This window comes from Megascapheus bottae, chromosome 2, assembly GCF_031878675.1.
Source record: "Megascapheus bottae isolate mThoBot1 chromosome 2, mThoBot2.hap1, whole genome shotgun sequence".
NCBI classification, from domain to species: domain Eukaryota; kingdom Metazoa; phylum Chordata; class Mammalia; order Rodentia; family Geomyidae; genus Megascapheus; species Megascapheus bottae.
This window is the reverse complement of record NC_143510.1, coordinates 78,983,878-79,002,829: the sequence shown is the minus strand read 5'-3', so window position 1 is coordinate 79,002,829 and position 18,952 is coordinate 78,983,878. Positions and strand designations below refer to the sequence as shown.

Here is an 18,952-nt window from a genome sequence, read left to right as displayed (position 1 = left end):
TCATACTGAAAGAACCACCAAAAAAGAAAAAAAAAAAAAAGAATAAACTATTTCTGCCGGGTGGTAGCTCATGCTTGTAATCCTAGCTACTCAGGAGGCTGAGATCTGAGGGTCAAGGTCCAAAGCCAGCCTGGGCACAAAAGGACCTGAGACTCTTATCTCCAATTAACTTCTAGAAAATGGGAAGTGGACCTTGGCTCAAGGGTAGGGTGGTAGCCTGGAGCTGAAGAGCTCAGGGACAGCACCCAGGCAGAGTTCAAGGCCCATGACTCACAAGAAAAAAAAAAAGAATAAACTATTTCCAAGAGTTAAATAAAACTACCAAGAAGCTTATGGGGGAAAATATTGTAGCATTATAAGGACACATATGTTCATGTGAGTTTGTTTCTAAATATGAAACTGTAACACGCACTCTAAACGGGATTGGAAAACTTATTGTTAAAGTGCTACATAACAAATACCTCATGCTATTGCACTGCATGAGACTGCATGAGTAGTTAAAGGTAATGCATAAATGAATAAACCTAACTGCACCAATAAAGTTTCATTTACAAAAATAAGCAGGCTCCTCAGTTGTCATAGTTTTTTTCACTTCTACTATAGATATTTGGATTCTTTTTTTTCCCCCCAGTCCTGGGCTTGAGCTCAGGGCCTGAGCACTGTCCTTGGACTTTCTCAAGGCTAGAGCTCTACCACTTGAGCCTCAGCACAATTTCCGGCTTTTTTCTATGTATGTGGTACCGAGGAATCGAACCTGGGTCTTCATGCATGCTAGGCAAGCACTTTAACCACTAGGCCAAACTCCCGGCCCGTATTCTTTTTTTTAATCATAAAGCAAAGTCACCTAATAATCCTACCTCATAACTTCTGAACACTTTTATGTATCTATATGCTTGTGGGGTTTTCATAGATTATCAACCAAAAACCTGGTATCACACTTTCTTCAAAATAGTCATGTCCTATGAGAATGTTATAATGAACCTCATTATTCTGTATAATTAGTACACTAATAAAATCATCATTAATCTACTTTGTTTATTTTCTTTTGAGCTATTAACTTTTTACATGATACAGCATGCCTATAATCCCAGACTCATAGGAGACAGACATAGGAGGATTATGGTTTGAAACTGGCGAGGGAAAAAGTTAGGCCTGATCGCAAAAGGAAGCTGGATGTGGTGGAGCCATTACACATAGCAAATGGAAGTTCCTTTCGCTCTTCCATGGTCATGCAGAGAAGACTCTTGGACACTCACATTCAGTGCTTCACCCCATGTATCTTTTCTCTTTGTTAATTTTGACTTATGTGTAGTCACAAGAATAAATCATAGCTATGAGTGATACAATATAGAATCTCATGAGTCATCAAGTGGAGACGTCTCATTCAATAATATATGTGTCTGCATGTGTGTGTGTTTTGCAAATTATAAAGTGGAGAACAAAACTAAAATCCCATGGACAATATCTTCAACGAAACTACATTTGGAATGAAATAACTGCTCATGAGTCCTTCATAGGATTAGTGTCTATGTAAAGGGAAATAAATAACAAGGAGTCTGAAACACATCAGCAAGCAAGAGCCCAAAAATGCCTAAAGTATTCACAGAGAAGCCAATTTGTAACATCCTGTACAAGGAAAACCTACAATGTCAGCAGGTTTGTACTAGGCCTCAGGGTTAGATGAGTTAATCCCCAGTGAACTCCCACACTGACCAGCCAAGGGTTTCCTCCCACAGTGGAGACACTGCTGGTCATAAAAATACACCTGAAGAAGACAGAGCTGAACCAAAGGAAAAAGGTTCACATTCAGTGGAAAAGTGGAACAAGTCAGAACAAACTCCACTTTTTTTTGTACTGATTTTTTTTTTAAACTTAGAGCCCTCCCCTGATGAGATAAGCACTCTGCCATTTATAGCACACCTACAGCCTTCATTGATTTTACTTATTATTCATTACTGGGGTTTGAATTTCAGGCCTTATGCTTAGTAAGCATAATCCTAGCTCATATTGTTAATTTTTAGGAAGTATTTCAATTTTGCTCAGGGCCAGCCTCAAACCACAATCTTCCTACCTAAAAAAATAAAATGAAAAGAAAAATGTAGGGGTAAGGAGGTTCAAGTGGTAGAGCGACTATATAGCAAGTCTAAGTTCCTGAGTTTGTGCAATAAATAAAAATGGTTTTTAAATGTAATAAAATTATTTGTATTTACCTGATTGGTATATTCAGACAAGATTATTAATAGTTACAAAAAACCCTATGCATAAATTATCAAGACTTTAACTTAAGAAAACTAATGAAATACATCCTACTTAAAAATCTCAAAGAATCCCACCTTTTAAATTTTTTAATCTACAGAATCAATAAAATATAGCCATACTTTCTGAATGCTTCGCTAAAGGCAGAAGTTTGAGAAGGGCAATCTAAAGTTAATTCATTTGTAAGCCCAAGCTGCTGAATGTGCCAAATAGTGACACACAATTATAACCCAAAAAGTCGGTTAGGCAGGGAGTTCTGCAGAAGCAGCGAGGCTCCTGTCCCTTGGAGAAAGGCACTGTGATCCACACAACACTAATAACTTCAATTCAGCACCAACATTTCAAAGTGAGATTCTAAATATATTCAGGAAATTTCATTCCTGATATGAAATTCAGTCTGATGTAGATTCAATGAGATGCCAAGAATTTGTCACTCTGATGAAGCAACCAAGTTGATAAATTTTAAAGATTTCACCTCCTTTAGTGTTCACAGAAACAAAAAAGAAAAACTTCAATTTAATCATGGACATGTCCTACCTACTTTTTTTTTTTCATTAACCCAGATCCTATATAAAGTAAATCAATCAACATAGAAATTAGGCAGAATAGCAGAGTAGTTGAATTAAAAAAATGTCAACTTTTGAAAGACTAGATATTTGTCATAATGATTTATATTTAAGAAATGAATATTTTATGTGTTTGAAATCTTAAAGGAATTCTGGAAAAATTTAGCAACTTTTTTTAAATGAAAGTTTTGGTCCACACAGGTAAGCTGTAATTTCCTAGAGAAAAAAGCTCATTTAAAAAATGTAAATTAAAAAAAAACTAAAATTAAAAGACTCCAAATATTTCAATTATGTAAAGGAAAATTTAAACATACAGAATCATAAATCTTGTGAATTTCTTCATCAAGTTAACAGGGACAACCATCCTGATATCTAAAAAGGCCAACTTCTATTTCCTAGACCATGTATTTTTCTCTTTATCCCCCTGGAACTGGGGTTTGAACTCAAGCCAGCCATTTGCTCAGTTAGCATTCTACAATTTGAATCATGCTTCTATCCTAGCACTGTTCTGGTTGTTTTGGAAATGGAATCCTGGGGACTTTTCTGGTTTGGGAACGAGACTGGCTTTGAACCTAAATTCTCTGTACCTTAGCTTCCTGAGTAGCTAGGATTATAGAAGAGACTCACTCTAGCATGTACCAATATTTGACTTTTAATTGTATAGTTTATCAAAAAATGAAATTATAAAGAATACAAAAAATACATAATTATTTGTCTCAAGGAAAGGTGCTAATCTGAACATCTTTAACAATTTCATCAGTTTAATGTAAAAGAAAAACTATGATTTGTGAGGCTAAAATGAAACTGGTAAATCAATAAGACTGTGAGGACACATATTAGAATTAAAAATATTCAAGCCAGTATGGAGAAGTAAATCACCGAAGTGATTTTAATGGACTGATGTAATTATTCATTAAAAGCCCACAATAGCAGCTAACGCTCATTGATCTCTTACTAAATGCAGGCACTATGATATATATCAGCATCTTAGTCATAAAAAGAAATACTGTTGGAAATATATTATCATTATCACTTCGCAGATAAGAAAAGAAGGCAGGATTAAGAGTTAGCTAACTTGCTCAAGTTCATCCAGTTGGCTGAATATTTTCCTGGTAATATTTTCCAACAAAATATGAACTTCCCATGAAGAACTATACTGAAAGATCCTACAGAGATGCAGACTGTCCAAATAGGAGGTTGCACATGCATGAAGATCTCAAGTTCTGACTTATCTGACCTTGGATGGGGCACAAGCTTTGATATTATTGTATTCCTAAACTAAAACTTAAACCTAACCTGAAACTTAAACCTAATTCAAACCTAACTTAAAGTCTAACCTAATGTATTACCTAGGCCTAAACCTAATTCAATCCACCAAAGAAAAATAAACAATGAATATTATATGAAAATCAACAATGCATCAAGTTATCATTGAAAATTTTAAGGGTGTTTATATTAGTGTGCAGAAGAGCAAAAAATAAATGCTGGACTTGTGCACAAGGTGACATGAGAACACAGCAAGGGTTCCAGAAACTCTGGACCATCCAATTCTAATAGTCACCTCTGTCCGTGACCTAGAAAGACATCAAGGAAGAAATAATGCTAGCATTCTAAAGATTGGACTTCCAAAGCAGTCCATTAAAAGCGATGGGAAAACGGGCACAAAAATCACAGATCAATGGAACAGAAGACCCAGAAATAAGTTCAAACAACAATAGCTATCTCCTTTTTGACAAAGATACCAAAAACAGACACAACAAGAGACATAAATAGCCATGTTAACAAGTGGTACTGGAAATTGAAAGACACTTATACCTCATCCTGTACAAAAATCAATTCAAAATGGACAAACGATCTTAACATAAAATCAGAAACTACAGAAAAACACAGGGGTCACGTTTCATATATGTAGGCATAGGCAAGGAGGATTTTCTTAATAGGAGTCCAACAGCTCAGGAAGTTAGAGCAAAAATTGACAAAGAGGTAGATATCAGAAAGTTTCTGGACTGGGCGAGGTGGCTCACACCTGTAATTCTAGCTACTCAGGAGGCTGAGATCTGAGGATCGAGTTTCAATGAGATGGAGTATCTGTCCAGGCTGGACTCAAACGAAGATCTTTTCGTTGTCAGCCTCTAAAGTAGCCAGGATTCTAGGTGTGAGGTACTAGGGTCTCACTAGAAATTTCTCATTCTTTTAAGAGAAATGTTAATGAGCTAAGATTTATAAAATAATATATATAATTATCTAATTTTTCTTTAAAGTTGTTCCTAAATAATCCTATACTAACCTGAGGCATATTAATAAGCTTTGAGTCATCATATACTTAAAAATGTAATGCAAATTTAATTACCCTCTGCCTAAACACTCCTGATTATCCCATGTCCGCAAAACAGGATAAACATAAATAAGTACCTGTTTAGCTGATACAGTTTGCAGTAATGCTTCCATAATGGAAATGTCATAGAAAGATTAACACTCATAATAGGTTAATTCTATTACCAACTAGCTGAGCTTTATTAAATACAGTTATATTCTAGGTGAAAGAATCTATTTGGTTATACAACTTGAGTTTGTATAAGCACTAAATCTAGTATCTCTAGTTCAAAATTTTATATTAAAACCATTAATTACCTAAAAAATTTCAAGCAATCTAAACACAAATTTAAAATATTCAAGTTTTTAACTCAAGTTCACTGTCTTATGAAAAGTAATTAAAATCTGTGTGTGTGTGTGTGTGTGTGTGTGTGTGTGTGTGTGTGCTTGGGTACTGTCCCTGAGTTCTTTTGCTCAAAGCTAGTGCTCTACCGTCTGAACTCTACCTCCCACTTTTTTGGTAGGTGATTGGAAATAAGCATTTCCTGAACTGTCCTGCCAAAGCTGGCTTCAAAACAAACTCCTTGTATCTCAGACTCCTGAACATCTAGGATTACAGGCATGAGCCACTGGCACACAGTTAAAATCAATATTATCAACTTTAGTAAACACATACTATACCTGGTTACTACCATGGCCAAAAGGAGTACTAGATATGTTAGTGGTTACACTGTGCAAAATAATTTCGCCACTTAGAGATCCAGAAGCAATGTAGCAATCATTCCAATTGTATGTTACACAAGTTACTTCATCTTTATGATCCTGAAAGAGAGAAATCCAATTAAGTACAGTGCCCTATAATCTCCAAACAGCCTATTTTCCTGTTTGTCAATATAATATTTGCATTAACATTTTCCTTGAGTAACTTTTAAAAATTATTCCAATGAGAAAGAAACTATAATCAACATCAAATCTTCCTGGAAACAGATTTTTCATCACTGTGGTAATGGTGCAAGTAATCTGAAACAAGATATCATGGAAAGGTAATTTGCTAAATGTCTCCCTAAACTGACTCCCACTGACACTTATTGCAAATTAACTATTAGGAGAGCACTTGCTTTTGTGAGTTTGATGTTCAACCAGAAGAGACTTTAAAGGAACACAAAAATGACAGAGTGAATGCTAAGTAAGTACTAGAGGCAAAGTGTCAGAGCAAAAAGAAAAAGATACCACTGTGACCTGAGTTACATTTGAGAATGACAGAGGGTTGAAGTCAAAGGATGTCAAGTTCAAGACTGTCTGGAACAACTTAGGGAAGAGGAAAAGGGGTCACAAACTGTGAAATGAAAAAGAAATAAACAAGCAAGTCATGTTTTGGAGATCATATAACAACTACTTATATTTGCCAACTATGTATCAATGCCAGATAATACTATTTAATCCTTTAAAAAAATCCTAAGAAGCAAAGGGTAATTTTGCCTATGAATTACTGAACTACATGAGGCATAGAAAAGTTAAGGAACCAGTAGTAAGCTCACAAAACTACTGAATGATAGCCAGGAGACAATTCTACATCAAACTCCAACGCCTTTCTTCTCCCTATACCAGACTTGCTACTTGAAAAAAAGGAACACACGTTGAGGAGATAAATTATGTTGTTCAAGCTGGGTGCTGGTGGCTCACGTCTGTAATCCTAGCTATTCAGAAGGCTGAGAGCTGAGGATCATGGTTCAAAGACAGCCTGGGCACTAAAGTCCATGAGACTTTTAATCTCCAATTAACCACCAGAAAACCTGAAGTGGTGCTGTGGCTAAAGGGGAGAGCCATAGCCTTTAGCTGAAGAGCTCAGGGCAATGCCCAGGCCCAGAGTTTAAGTCCTATGACCAACGGAAAAAAGTATGCTGTTCAAAAGAACAGTTTCTAAATAAGAAATCAGCAATGCATAGCAGGAACAAAGAAAGTTGGCCTGAGTTAGGATAGTTCTCAATAGTTTGGTGTCTTTTCAAGATGAACTAAACTTGATACCTAATAGTTCATGTAATCAAGAATAGCAGCTACACCTTAGGAGGCTGTGATCAAAAGATGATGGTCCAAAGCCAGCCCAGCAAGATAATCTATGAGATTCTTAGTTCAAATCAACCACCACAGAGCCAGAAGTAGAGCTGCAGCTCAAGTGGTAGTAGCTACAATATCCTGCCTATGTTACAACTTTTTGTTAATGATCCTTAAAGCATTTTCAGAGATTTCTTTATATTTTTTCTTTTCTGTCAAAGAAAACACTGCATAATTCCTACCAAAAAAGGAATACAATAACCAACATTTTGTACATTGATTAATCCCATCTGAGAGATTAAAAATATGGGAGATCAAAATATGCTAGGTGCTTGCCTAGCATGCATGAAGACATGGGTTGGATTCCTCGGTACCACATACATAGAAAAAAAGCTGGAAGTGGTGCTGTGGCTCAAGTGGAGGGCAGGCATCTTCCCAATTTCAAATATGGAAAATAAATCATTTAGTAAATATTTATTTAAGCACTAATCAAGTGCCAGAAATTGTGTTATATGGCCAGGAAGAAGACTGTAATGAGAAGGGGAGAGTGGGACATAAAGGTTACACTTTGCTACTATCATCATTCATCAGTTAAATACATACACAAACAAGGTAACAATTCATTCTAAGACTTTCAAACAATAAAAAGAGAAAAAAAAACTACTTGGAATAATTGGGAAGGCTGAAGATAGAAAAAGTCAGCAGACTTTTGCCACATGGGAATTGAGTAAGTGAAGCTCCTCAGTGTGATAAACCACTTTCCATAGATTAATCTCAACTTTGGAAGACACTCTCTATTCAAAGTAGGGACAGTTCTCCAACAACTGCCATACAAATATTCCATAATTAAATAGACAGCATCTGCATTGCATGTCATCTTTGCCATTGCTAAGTATGACACAGTTTGACACAGAACAAGTTCTTCAGGATCTATGGCTCAGTTTCTCCATCTGTCCACAGAAAAATACCATATGCTTTGTAGTTATTGGGATAAGTAGAATAAACATATGCTAGTACAGTGGCTGGCATATTGAAGAACTGAATGAGGTAACTGTTTTCATTAGTGATAACTTTCAACTTATTTTTCTAGAAACAGATTTTGGAGTGTACTTTATAAATAATGAACTTCCACAAGTAGTGTTTAAACAACAGTCACAGGATTACATTTCAGTGTTGTGAAAGAAAACCATTCTTCAACACATCATTTCTTTAATAGGAAGTGACTGAATGACAGGAAGATATGTAACAGTAATGTCTGCACCTGCTACAAAATGAAGTGGAAGTGGAGGATCAGAGAATGGACGAGAACACAGAAGAGCACACCACAAGAGGGGACCTCAGATGATGGAAGTCAGTACGGTCAGAGTTGGGATTGACCTTCTTTCTGAGTCTATTAATGCATTTGGCTGCTGCCATTTGTTATTTCTGCATGTGTATTTTCAACATGGTAATGAATCTTCAAAGTACCTTTTAAAAAATCCCAATGACAACAAACCACACTTCAGAAACAAATGAAGGAGGCAATTTCCTCAAACAAGACTAGAAATAAGTAGAAAGCTAAACACAGAAAATAAGCATTAATAATATTCATGGAGGAAAAAGACAAGATATTTAGGCTAGACAGTATTTACATGTTTTCTAATACATCTTACTTAAATTCTGAAGCATTTCAATTTTACCATAAGAGCTCAAATTCAAAAGTTTGATAACTACTCTAAGCATATTGAGAGATATCCAATTTGTAAAGATTTAAAACAAAAGCACTTACCTTAAGAGATCGATGAACTCTTTTGGATTTTAAATCCCAAATATTAACAATGCTATTTAAGCCTCCGCTTACCAAATACATCGATGTGGAATTTAAATCGACACATGTCTGCTTTTGCTATTAAAACAAAACAAAACAAAAAGTTAGTTTCAACCGAGCCCAGAGCTACTGAGTCTTCATCTAACACTTAGTACATGATAAATATGCTGAATTACATGCTATAAAGTTCAAGAATGATTTCTCATCATCTTTCATATGGATCTATCAACTTGCAAGGATTTCAAGACTTCAAGGAATCAGCACGTCGGTGCTTTCCTTCACTGCAGAAAAGGCAGAGGAAACAGTAGCAAGTCCTGACTGCCCATCAGGATTATTTATCCTTAATAGCTCCCCTTAATATAAAAAAAACAAAAATAAAATAAAACGTCTCCCAATATCTACAGAATCTGTCTACTTTAGAGGCAAAACAATTTTTTTAAAAAATTAATGTGCTAGTCTAGAAATAATTTTAAAATAAGTAGGATGGAATTTTATTTCTCCAAATGGATAATATCTAGTTATCTCAAATCTTACATGAGTGACAAGAATTGGAGCCCACAAAAAAAGCAGTTATTAATAAGCTAATATGCTATAAGACATTCCTAATAAAGGCTAAAAACTAATGTTTGCAAAATGTTTTTGTAAGTAAATTAAAGGAGATTCAAAATCAGAACCTTTTATCTACCTTATGATATGATCTCTACAAAATGGGAAAGAGGTCTAATTTAGAATATTACAAAATCCTTATATTCCAGTTGTGAATGTTAAAGTATATAGAGTATATAGATTTATAGTATAGAGTATAAGTTTTTTTTAAAAAAAGGTCCCAGACAGTAATCACTAATTCTAAAACAAAGTATAAAAGTGTGCATAACAGTGGTAAAGGCAGAGGAAATTGTTGGTACTGATGATAGGATCCAGGGTAACTAGCTACTCTGTCTCATCTTGAAAAGTACAGTCTGCTCATTAACTAAGGGCATTCATTGCCTTAGTTCTACTTAGCTCCATGTAAATAAACTCGACATTTTCCTGCCATGGCACTATGTCTAAGCTGGAAGAGACTGAGACTATGAAAACTTTGAAACTAAGTGGAGCTTGAACTCTGGGCCTGGGCACTGTCCCTGAGCTCTTTAGCTCAAGGATATCCCTCTACCCCTTGGGCCACAGTGCCACATCCAGTTTTCTGGTGGTTAATTGGACATTAAAGTCTCATTTGCACACTTGGGCTGGCTTTGAGTTACAATCTTCAAATCTCAGCCTCCTGAATAGCTAAGATTACAGGCATGAGTCACCGGCACCTGGCTTATTTATACTCTTTTTATTTATAACTTACTCTGTTTAAAAGAACTTTCCAGGGGCCGGGAGTTTGGCCTAGTGGTTAAAGTGCTTGCCTAGCATGCACAAAGACCCGGGTTCGATTCCTTGGTACCACATACATAGAAAAAAGCCGGAAGTGGTGCTGAGGCTCAAGTGGTAGAGCTCTAGCCTTGAGAAAGTCCAAGGACAGTGCTCAAGCCCTGAGCTCAAGCCCAGGACTGGCAAAAAATAAATAAATAAATAAAATCTAACTTAAAAAAAAAAAAGAACTTTCCAGGAATATGTGTGAATGGAAAGAGAAAGCCAATGTGATGCTGTGTAATACAGATGAATTTATAAAACAAAAGGACAAGAAAAAAAGCACATAGTAAGAGCTTCATGTATGTGCTAAGGGACCAAAGCTCACTGTACAAGACTATCCTGCTGAAGAGAGCCTGTGAGAAGCTCAGGCAGGCACTTTAGTCCAAAGCAGACAGAGTCTGAAACAGAGGGCTACCATCAGGACTACCGTGGTCATTCCTCTGATGGCCCTGAACCTACAGCCTGTTAAGTACAGTTACACCATTACAGATTACATGGTCAGTTAAACCTAGTAACTGAAAGCATCACAATGGTCCCAAGTACAAGTTAAAAAGAGCAGGCAAAGTGAGCCCCTAGTAAATGAAATCCAAGTCCTCCATTGCTCCCCTATTATTTTACTTAGAAACATTTCAACAAGCTGGGTGCTGGTAGCTCATGCCTATAATCCTGGATACTCAGGAGGCTGAGATCTGAGGGTCCAGCTTCAAAGCCTGACCAGGTAGCAAAGTCCTTGAGACTCTTATCTCTAATTAACCACCAGAAAACCAGAAGTGGAGCTGTAGCTCCAACTGGTAGCATACTACCCTTGAGCAAAAAAGCTCAAGAACAGTGCCCAGTCCTTGAGTTCAAGCCCCACAACCTGGGAGAAACATGGGATTTTAAATATCATTATATTACTTAGAGTCTAGGCTAATAATGATATAATGACACTTTTTTTTTTGGTAGTACTGGAATTGGTAACGCATAGCCTCCTGCTTTCTAGGTACGCACTTCATGGCTGAGACATGCCTCCATCTAATAATGACACTTTATATTTAAACAACTTTCTTTTTTTTTTTTGCCAGTACTGGAATTGAGCTCAGGGCCTGAGCACTGTCCTTGGACTTTCTCAAGGCTACAGCTCTACCGCTTGAGCCTCAGCATCACTTCCAGCTTTTTTTTATGTATGTGGTACCAAGGAATCGAACCTGAGTCTTCCTGCATGCTGGGCAAGCACTCTACCACTAGGCCAAACTCTCAGCTCATATTTAAACAACTTTACATTTAGCTATAAGCCCCCAATAGATAAGCTATTGCCACTCAAGCAAAACTAAAATTTAAAATAAAAAGGTTGTATAAAAAAAATCACTTACCCCTTCAGCAAGTTCCAAAAGTGGAACAGGTTTACATTTGCAACTTGAAACAACTATTTTGTCACCACCAGAAGATGCTGTCACTAGAAAGTTATCTATATGAAGAGTTAGGGAACATCAAACAATTCATGAGCATCTATAACACTAGAGTATATTATGAGAATGCACTCATAATGAGCAATCACTAAGATAAGTAAATACACATAACTTATACATTAGCTTTCGAAAATAGTCCAGTTACTAATTACTAATTTTCTTTCTTACCATTGCAAAGACAACTATTCCTTCTGGCTGTGTGATTCCTTGAAAGCTATTGAACTCATATAAAATATTACTTCCTTTTCTGGGTAAGTTAAAGGTCTAATTTTAACCTTTAACTGAGAGCACGAAAAGCCAGGTGGGTGGTTCACGCCTGTAATCCTAGCTGCTCAGGAGGCTGAGATCTAAGGATCAAGGTTCAAAGCCAGTTGGGCACAAAAGGTCCTGAGACTCTTACCTCCAATTAACCTCCAGAAAAGGGCTTGGCTCAAGGGTAGGGCAGTAGCCTTAAGCTGAAAAGCTCAGGGACATCATCCAGGCTGAGTACAAGCCCCATGACCCACCAAAAAAAAAAAAAAAAAAAGAAAGAAAAAGAAAGAGAAAGCATGATAAAAGCAGTGCCAGTAAGTAAAAACCAGAAAAAGCTTTCAAGGCACTTATTAATCTACTGCTCCTTAAGCTAAGAAGCAAGTATCATACAACTCTAATTTTCCCAGTAAGGAAATGAAGATACTTTCTCATAACTTGAATATTGAATATTTGTGGTAGAATATTTGTGGTAGAATGAGTATCAGAATTACTATAGTAAACCTAAGTGTGGTTAAATAGTAACAGTCTTAACTGTCTATACATTTTATCCTTGTTTCAAATTATAGTCTTAGAACTTTAACTATCTTATTTTACCTAAATTATACAGAGAAATGGGTACACACAAAACAATCTATTTTAAAGGTAACGTGACTAAATATAACCATCAAAACAAAAGTCTGACTCAGAGTCACAAATTAAAAGACTTATGCGGGATAGGAGCATAGCCTAGTGGTAGAGTGATCACCTCACCTCACATTCACAAAGCCCGAGGTTGATTCCTTGGTACCACATACTCAGAAAAAGCTGGAAGTGGCACTGTGGCTCAAGTGCTGCTCAAAAGTACTAGCCTTGAGCAAAAAGTTATCCAAGGACAGTGTCTAGGCCCTGTGTTCAAGCTCAGGACTGGGAAAAAAAAGATTTATGCAAACAAGATCTATATGTAGAAGCAAAACTAAAGAGACAATTTTTACTACACTATTTTTGCATAGCTTGCAATAACAGATATGTTATGACTAGAATATGGATTGCAATTTTATTATATAATTCAAAACAATATTTTAAATGACTACTTTGTCTAGTTTTAGTCATATCTGAATTCCATGGAAGCTAGCGATAATGTGCCTTCTATTCCAAGAATGTTTTCAGGTAATGTCCCAGGTGCTGTCTGAGCTAAATGGACACCATAAGAATGTGAGCCTCAATGTCTTTAATTTAGAAGTCTCTAGTTTTGGGAGCCATCAAATAAATTACCATGGTACTAAAATTCACCCAAAATCCATCATAATGCCTTTCCCTTTGATGTTAACATGAGCTTCATTTTTTTTTTTTTTTTTTTTTTTTTGCCAGTCCTGGGCTTGAGCTCAGGGCCTAAGCACTGTCCTTGGACTTTCTCAAGGCTACCGCTCTACCACTTGAGCCTCAGCACCACTTCTGGCTTTTTTTTTTTTTCTATGTATGTGGTACCGAGGAATCGAACCCGGGTCGTCATGCATGTTAGGCAAGCACTTTAACCGCTAGGCCAAACTCCCGGCCCTGAGCTTCATTTTTATATGCAGATATTTGTATATTCAAATACTGCAGTAGGCATATGAGTATAGGGTACAAGTTTCATTACTAATTATAATCTGTGTTCCTACCTCATTTCTAGAGAAAAAAAAATTTCTACCAACATAGTACAACATTGACAGAAAAAACAGTAATTTTACCATGAGAATGTGAAGAACACAACCTGAAGGAAGGAAATGAAGGTGAGAAGAGGAGGGAAGCTGTAAGAAAGAGGGAGAGAAGAAGAGGAGAGAAGCAGAGGGGAGGGAAAGACAGGGGAAAAAGGGGAGAGGGAGAGAAAGAAAAGGGAAAGAAGGGAAAAGGAGGAAAGGGGAAAGCAAAAGGGGAGTCAAAGGGGAAAAAAAATAACAGAAAAGAAAACTATTCACACAAATTCTATCCTTGGAATCTATGAAATGGGACTCCAAGTCTCTGAATCTGGGAACTCCTTGTGTTTCAGTAACTAACCTCCATGGAAGAGACCAAAGTTATACTCATTAGAAATACAACTATATGAAGACACATTCACTTATACAAGAAACTACACAAAAATAAAACCAGTTTCCAGAAGTCACATAGAACAATGACCACCTAGGGACATCAGCTGTTGATGGACCATTAGTATGTATGTATGTATGTATGTATGTATGTATGTATGTATACACATGTTTTTGGTGTAGGTCCTGGGTCTTAAGCTCAGGATTTGGGCACTCCTTGAGCTTTGTTTTGCTCAAAGCTAGTGCTCTTATCACCTGAGCCACAGCTCCACTTTCAGGGGTTTTGGTGGTTAATTGGAGATAAAAGACTCGCAGACTTTCTAGCTTGAGCTGATCTCAAATATAGATCCTCAGATCTCAGCTTCCTGAGTAGCTGAGATTATAAGTGTGAGCTACTAGCACTTGGATATTTGTTAATTCTTAATAAATATTATTAACTATTATTTTTAAGTGCCTGGACCTTGCTACCACTTGTCTCAAGTTGAAAAGGCAAACACTCTGTCACTGAGTCTCTCCTCCAGCTCTTTTGTTTTTGGTTTGTTTTGTAGACAGCGTCTCATACTAACTGGTCTCAAACTGTACCTTAAGCCCCATCCTTCTAGCTCCACCTCAGAATTGCTTCTTTTCTCTTAACAGTGCCATAAAGAGATTAAGCCCGAAGTGTAATAAAAATCTAAAAGCAGACAGAAACAACTTTACATATGTGCCAATCTCATTTTCCCTGTTGTACCTTTACAAGTCCTTTAAAAATACAGTCACTTCACAAATTTCAGAGAACACCAAAATAATCTATTTTACTAATTTAATATAAAATTAAGGATTGATAAAGATATAAATTCAATAAGAAAATTTGTAATGAATCCCTTGTCTAAATGTATACAAAAAATATAAAAATATTGGTTATAGCCAGGCACTGGTGGTTCATGCCTATAATCCTAGCTACTCAGGAGGCTGAGATCTGAGGATCATGGTTCAAAGCTAGACAGAGCACAAAAGTCTGAGAGACTCTTATTTCCAGTTAACCACCAGAAAACCAGAAGTGGCCTTATGGCTCCAGGGGTAAGGTGGTAGCCTTGAGCTGAAGAGCTCAAAGATAGTGTCCAGAAGCCAAGTCCCACAAGGGGGGGAGGGGAATATAAATATATATGTGTATATATATTTATGTATATTATGTATAGGGGTTGAACATAAAATGTTCAAATATTTTTGTTAATGAAACAGATTTTAAAGCTTTGCAATTTTTCTTTTTATAAGGAAGAAGAATGTTAATACTGATAAGACTGGATAGCTATAAAAACTTAACAGCTGTTTAAGAAATAGTGTATGTTTCAGAAAAGCATAATTTCTAGCACATCAATGATAAGAGAATATTTTCTTAAAGAGAGCGATAAGAGTATTCTGTTTACAACAACACATAACTAAGGGGGATTGGCATCTAGTGGATAAAAGCCAAAGAAAACGTACATATATACAATACATAAAAAAGCTACTACAATAAAGAATTATTGGGTCCAAAATGTTAATAGTGTGAAGTTGAGACACCCTTGGTACATGTTTTGCTCCCACATTTACTATATCAACACTTATGAGTACACTAAGATAGGGAAAGTCATCAATCAGAAAAACTTATGAAAATTCAGTCTAAACAATCTTATTATTTCTGCCTGGGAAATGTTATTTTTAGCATAGACAGAAACACAAAGAGAACATCAGTTATGGTGGATGACAGACATTTCCCCAATAACAGACATCTTCCCTTACTGATTCTGCCTTGCAGTCATTAATTTCTAGGATATTCACAAATATCCAAATGTAGATGCAAAAAGTCATTCTAAAACCATTGCAAGTTTGCTTACAACTATTGATACTATTCCAGTTGGTTAGACAATAAACCTTTGAAAAAAAATAAACTAATTATATGGTCTTGATCTAAAGAACAGATATTTCCATTTCACAGTAACAGACATTTCTTTCAACAACAGTATAACATACATTGCAATTATTTTTTTGAAATGAAAAGAAAAACAAGAAAATCAAGAGTTCATTTTTATGTACTGTTTTATAAAAAACATTTTGCATCAGATGCACAATTTTTTTTAATTTTACTAAGTTGTATATCTTTAATAAAACAAGTTACTTAAAAAAAAAAAAGGATACTATTGCTGCTCCAACACATTGAACTGATTCCTTGTGGTGACGTGTGAGGGTTGAACTTATCCACCAATGTCACAGATGAAGCATCCCATATTTTAATATCATCTCCTGATGAAGCAAATTTCAGGTTTTCCTGCATGACTGAGCCTATAAAAAGTTTACATATTTTAAAAGCAATAAATAGGCAACTTTGTCAATTTTTATTCTAAACATTGTACTAATCATAGAAGATTCAAAGTAGTTGAATCTATCTAACCTACAGATAAGATTACATATTCTTAACTGACCTTTCCAATAGGCCCCCAAAGCAATTACAATATAATTCGGCCACTTTAGCTTGCTATTATATTCTTGTGTAACTCCCCTAACTCTCTTCCCTGAGGACAACAAATTGGACATTCAGGTCTCAGCTCAAACGTTTCAGCTTCCAAAGGTCCTTCTCTGACTAACCACAGTGGCTAAAGGAGACCTTTAGCAGTTATCCTATATTTCACCAGCCAGTTTTATTTTTCTTATAATACTTATTTGTTCTCATAATAATGTCTGTCCCCTCAAACCAGTCTTGAAACATTCCTAGCATTTGGTAGGCACTAAAAAAAAAGTTTATGGGATGGGAGCTTGGTCTAGTGGTGGAGTGCTTGCCTAGCATGCACAAAGACCCTGGTTTGATTCCCTAGTTCCATATACATAGAAAAAAGTCAGAAGTGGTGCTGTGGCTCAAATGGTAGAGCTCTAGCCTTGAGAAAGCCCAAGGGCAGTGCTCAAGTTCTGAGTACAAGGCCCAGGACTGGCAAAAAAAAAAAAAAGTTTATGACAAACTAGCATTCCTGCAAGTTTGAATCAAGTTATTCATGTTTTCCACACACATAAAATTAGCAAGATGGCCAAAAGAGACGCCATTCCATTTGTATACCAATTCTTTGTCTAGGACGTCCTCATTTTTATAATTTATTTGCACTATGTTCCTTGAACACTAATTCTAACTAGGTGACTTCACAAACCAAGACAGACAAAAGGATAGACTAGAGCCCTGTTCGAGGTAGACACTTTAAAGAGTCGCAATTGCCATGTATGACAGGTGAGGAAAAAAATATACTAAAAATACATGTACAAGAAAAGTGCCGAGAAACACACTCCCCACACCAAAGTGGTCACAGGCCCACGTCATCCACTATGTCTAATACACTCCAACTCAGAGGACAAATTAAAAGCATAATGAGTTGTGTTGAAGGAGTAAGGAATTGTCAAAACCTTCCACTGTAGGAATTCAAAAAGTAATTTTCACATTATTTATGAAAAGACCAACCTTTAGCCAGTGAACTCACTCATATACTTCATTATGCCCCTTTCATCAAATAGCACAGTGCTGCTCAAGCCAAGTGTCACCTGTTGAACTGTACCCAGTCAATAAGGCGAGTTAAACGTGGGTACTCCTCCAGAAACCAAGTTCTGGAAAGGAAATCTCTAAGTCCAGTGAACACAACTGCAAGATGCTCCCTACGGGGGACAATCAATCGGGTCCAGAAGAGAACTCCTGCAGCTAGGGCTTAGGGCAGCTGGGCCCCAAGGATCTGCCCCTAGTTAAGGTGAAGGAAACTTTGGTAGTCATCTCCCATCCTTAAACGTGCCTGGGAAGAGAGAAGGGGACCATGTACACTTATCTAGAGACAGCAGTCCCCCCAAAAGAAGGGGGCTCCCTCTCAGGCAAAGTGAACTGTCAGGATGCCAGCCCTCGCAGCACACACCCCGCCTTGGTTAGGGAGGGAACATGGCTCTGGGAGACAATCAAGCACCAGCGAGGGGAAGCACAAGTTCTCCAACTTTCTCGGAGCAGAACGCACAGCAGCGTCTTGAGCCCTGCTCAGCTGGGCTGGCTGGGCCTCTGGCGCTGCCAGGATCTGGGGGAGCCGGGCTTTTGTGGAGGGCGGGCGAACTTCGGGGTGGGGAAAGGCGGGGTCAGAGCACACTTCCATGCACACGTACGTACACACACACACACACACACACACACACGCACACGCACACGCACGCGCGCGCGCGCAGCCGCCAGCTGGCCCGGCGACACCGGGCCTCCCCTCCTCAGGCCGGGACCAGGCCCGCTCCGAAGGCCCGCAGACCCCGGGGGACTTCCGCGCCCTGCACCCGCAACCGCCCGGAGCGCAGAGCCCCCGCCCCCGGCCTGCCCCGTGAGGAATCCGGGACGGTGGCCGGGATTCAGGAGAGAGGACGCCGGAGGGAGCGGCGGGGTGGTGTGACCCCGGAACCTCACCTCTCAGCCGCGGCACAGCAAGGGGCCACGGTACAACTTGTCCCGCGCTGGGCTTCCGGCTCCCGCCTGGACTGTTAAACTTCGGCGGCCGGAAGTACCGCCCCCGGTGACGTCACGGGCCAGGCTGCAGCCTCGGGCGGCATGTGGGCAGGGCTAGGCGGAACCGCGGGCTGTCACTCTGGCAGGGGCGGGGCTGAGCATCTGAAAAGGAAGTTATCCCAGTGCCAGAGGAAACTTAGGACCAATGGGCGTCCTCCACAACCCAGGGCCCAGTCCGCCCAGGGCCTCTGCCCTGGCATTCATTTGTCTGTTGTCTATTGTGTGCCAGGCACTATGTTAGACTCTGACTTTTAGCCCAGATGGGCCAGAGTAGATTGAATGCTCTAGTCCCTGGC

General features: G+C 38.0%; 1 protein-coding gene across 1 annotated transcript in view; it reads right to left on the bottom strand.

The window, feature by feature from the left end:
- The window catches only part of Nedd1 (NEDD1 gamma-tubulin ring complex targeting factor), a 39,674-nt gene extending 21,038 nt beyond the window's left edge, over nt 1–18,636 (bottom strand). The window contains exons 1-5 of the mRNA XM_090328448.1: nt 18,558–18,636; nt 16,292–16,435; nt 11,745–11,839; nt 8,956–9,072; nt 5,817–5,957 (exon numbers count right to left, since the gene is read on the bottom strand). Of these exons, the coding sequence (XP_090184574.1) occupies nt 5,817–5,957; nt 8,956–9,072; nt 11,745–11,839; nt 16,292–16,427 (489 nt within the window). The 5' untranslated portion in view covers nt 16,428–16,435; nt 18,558–18,636. The remainder of the gene's footprint in view (nt 1–5,816; nt 5,958–8,955; nt 9,073–11,744; nt 11,840–16,291; nt 16,436–18,557) is intronic.
- Nucleotides 18,637–18,952: the final 316 nt, after the last annotated feature.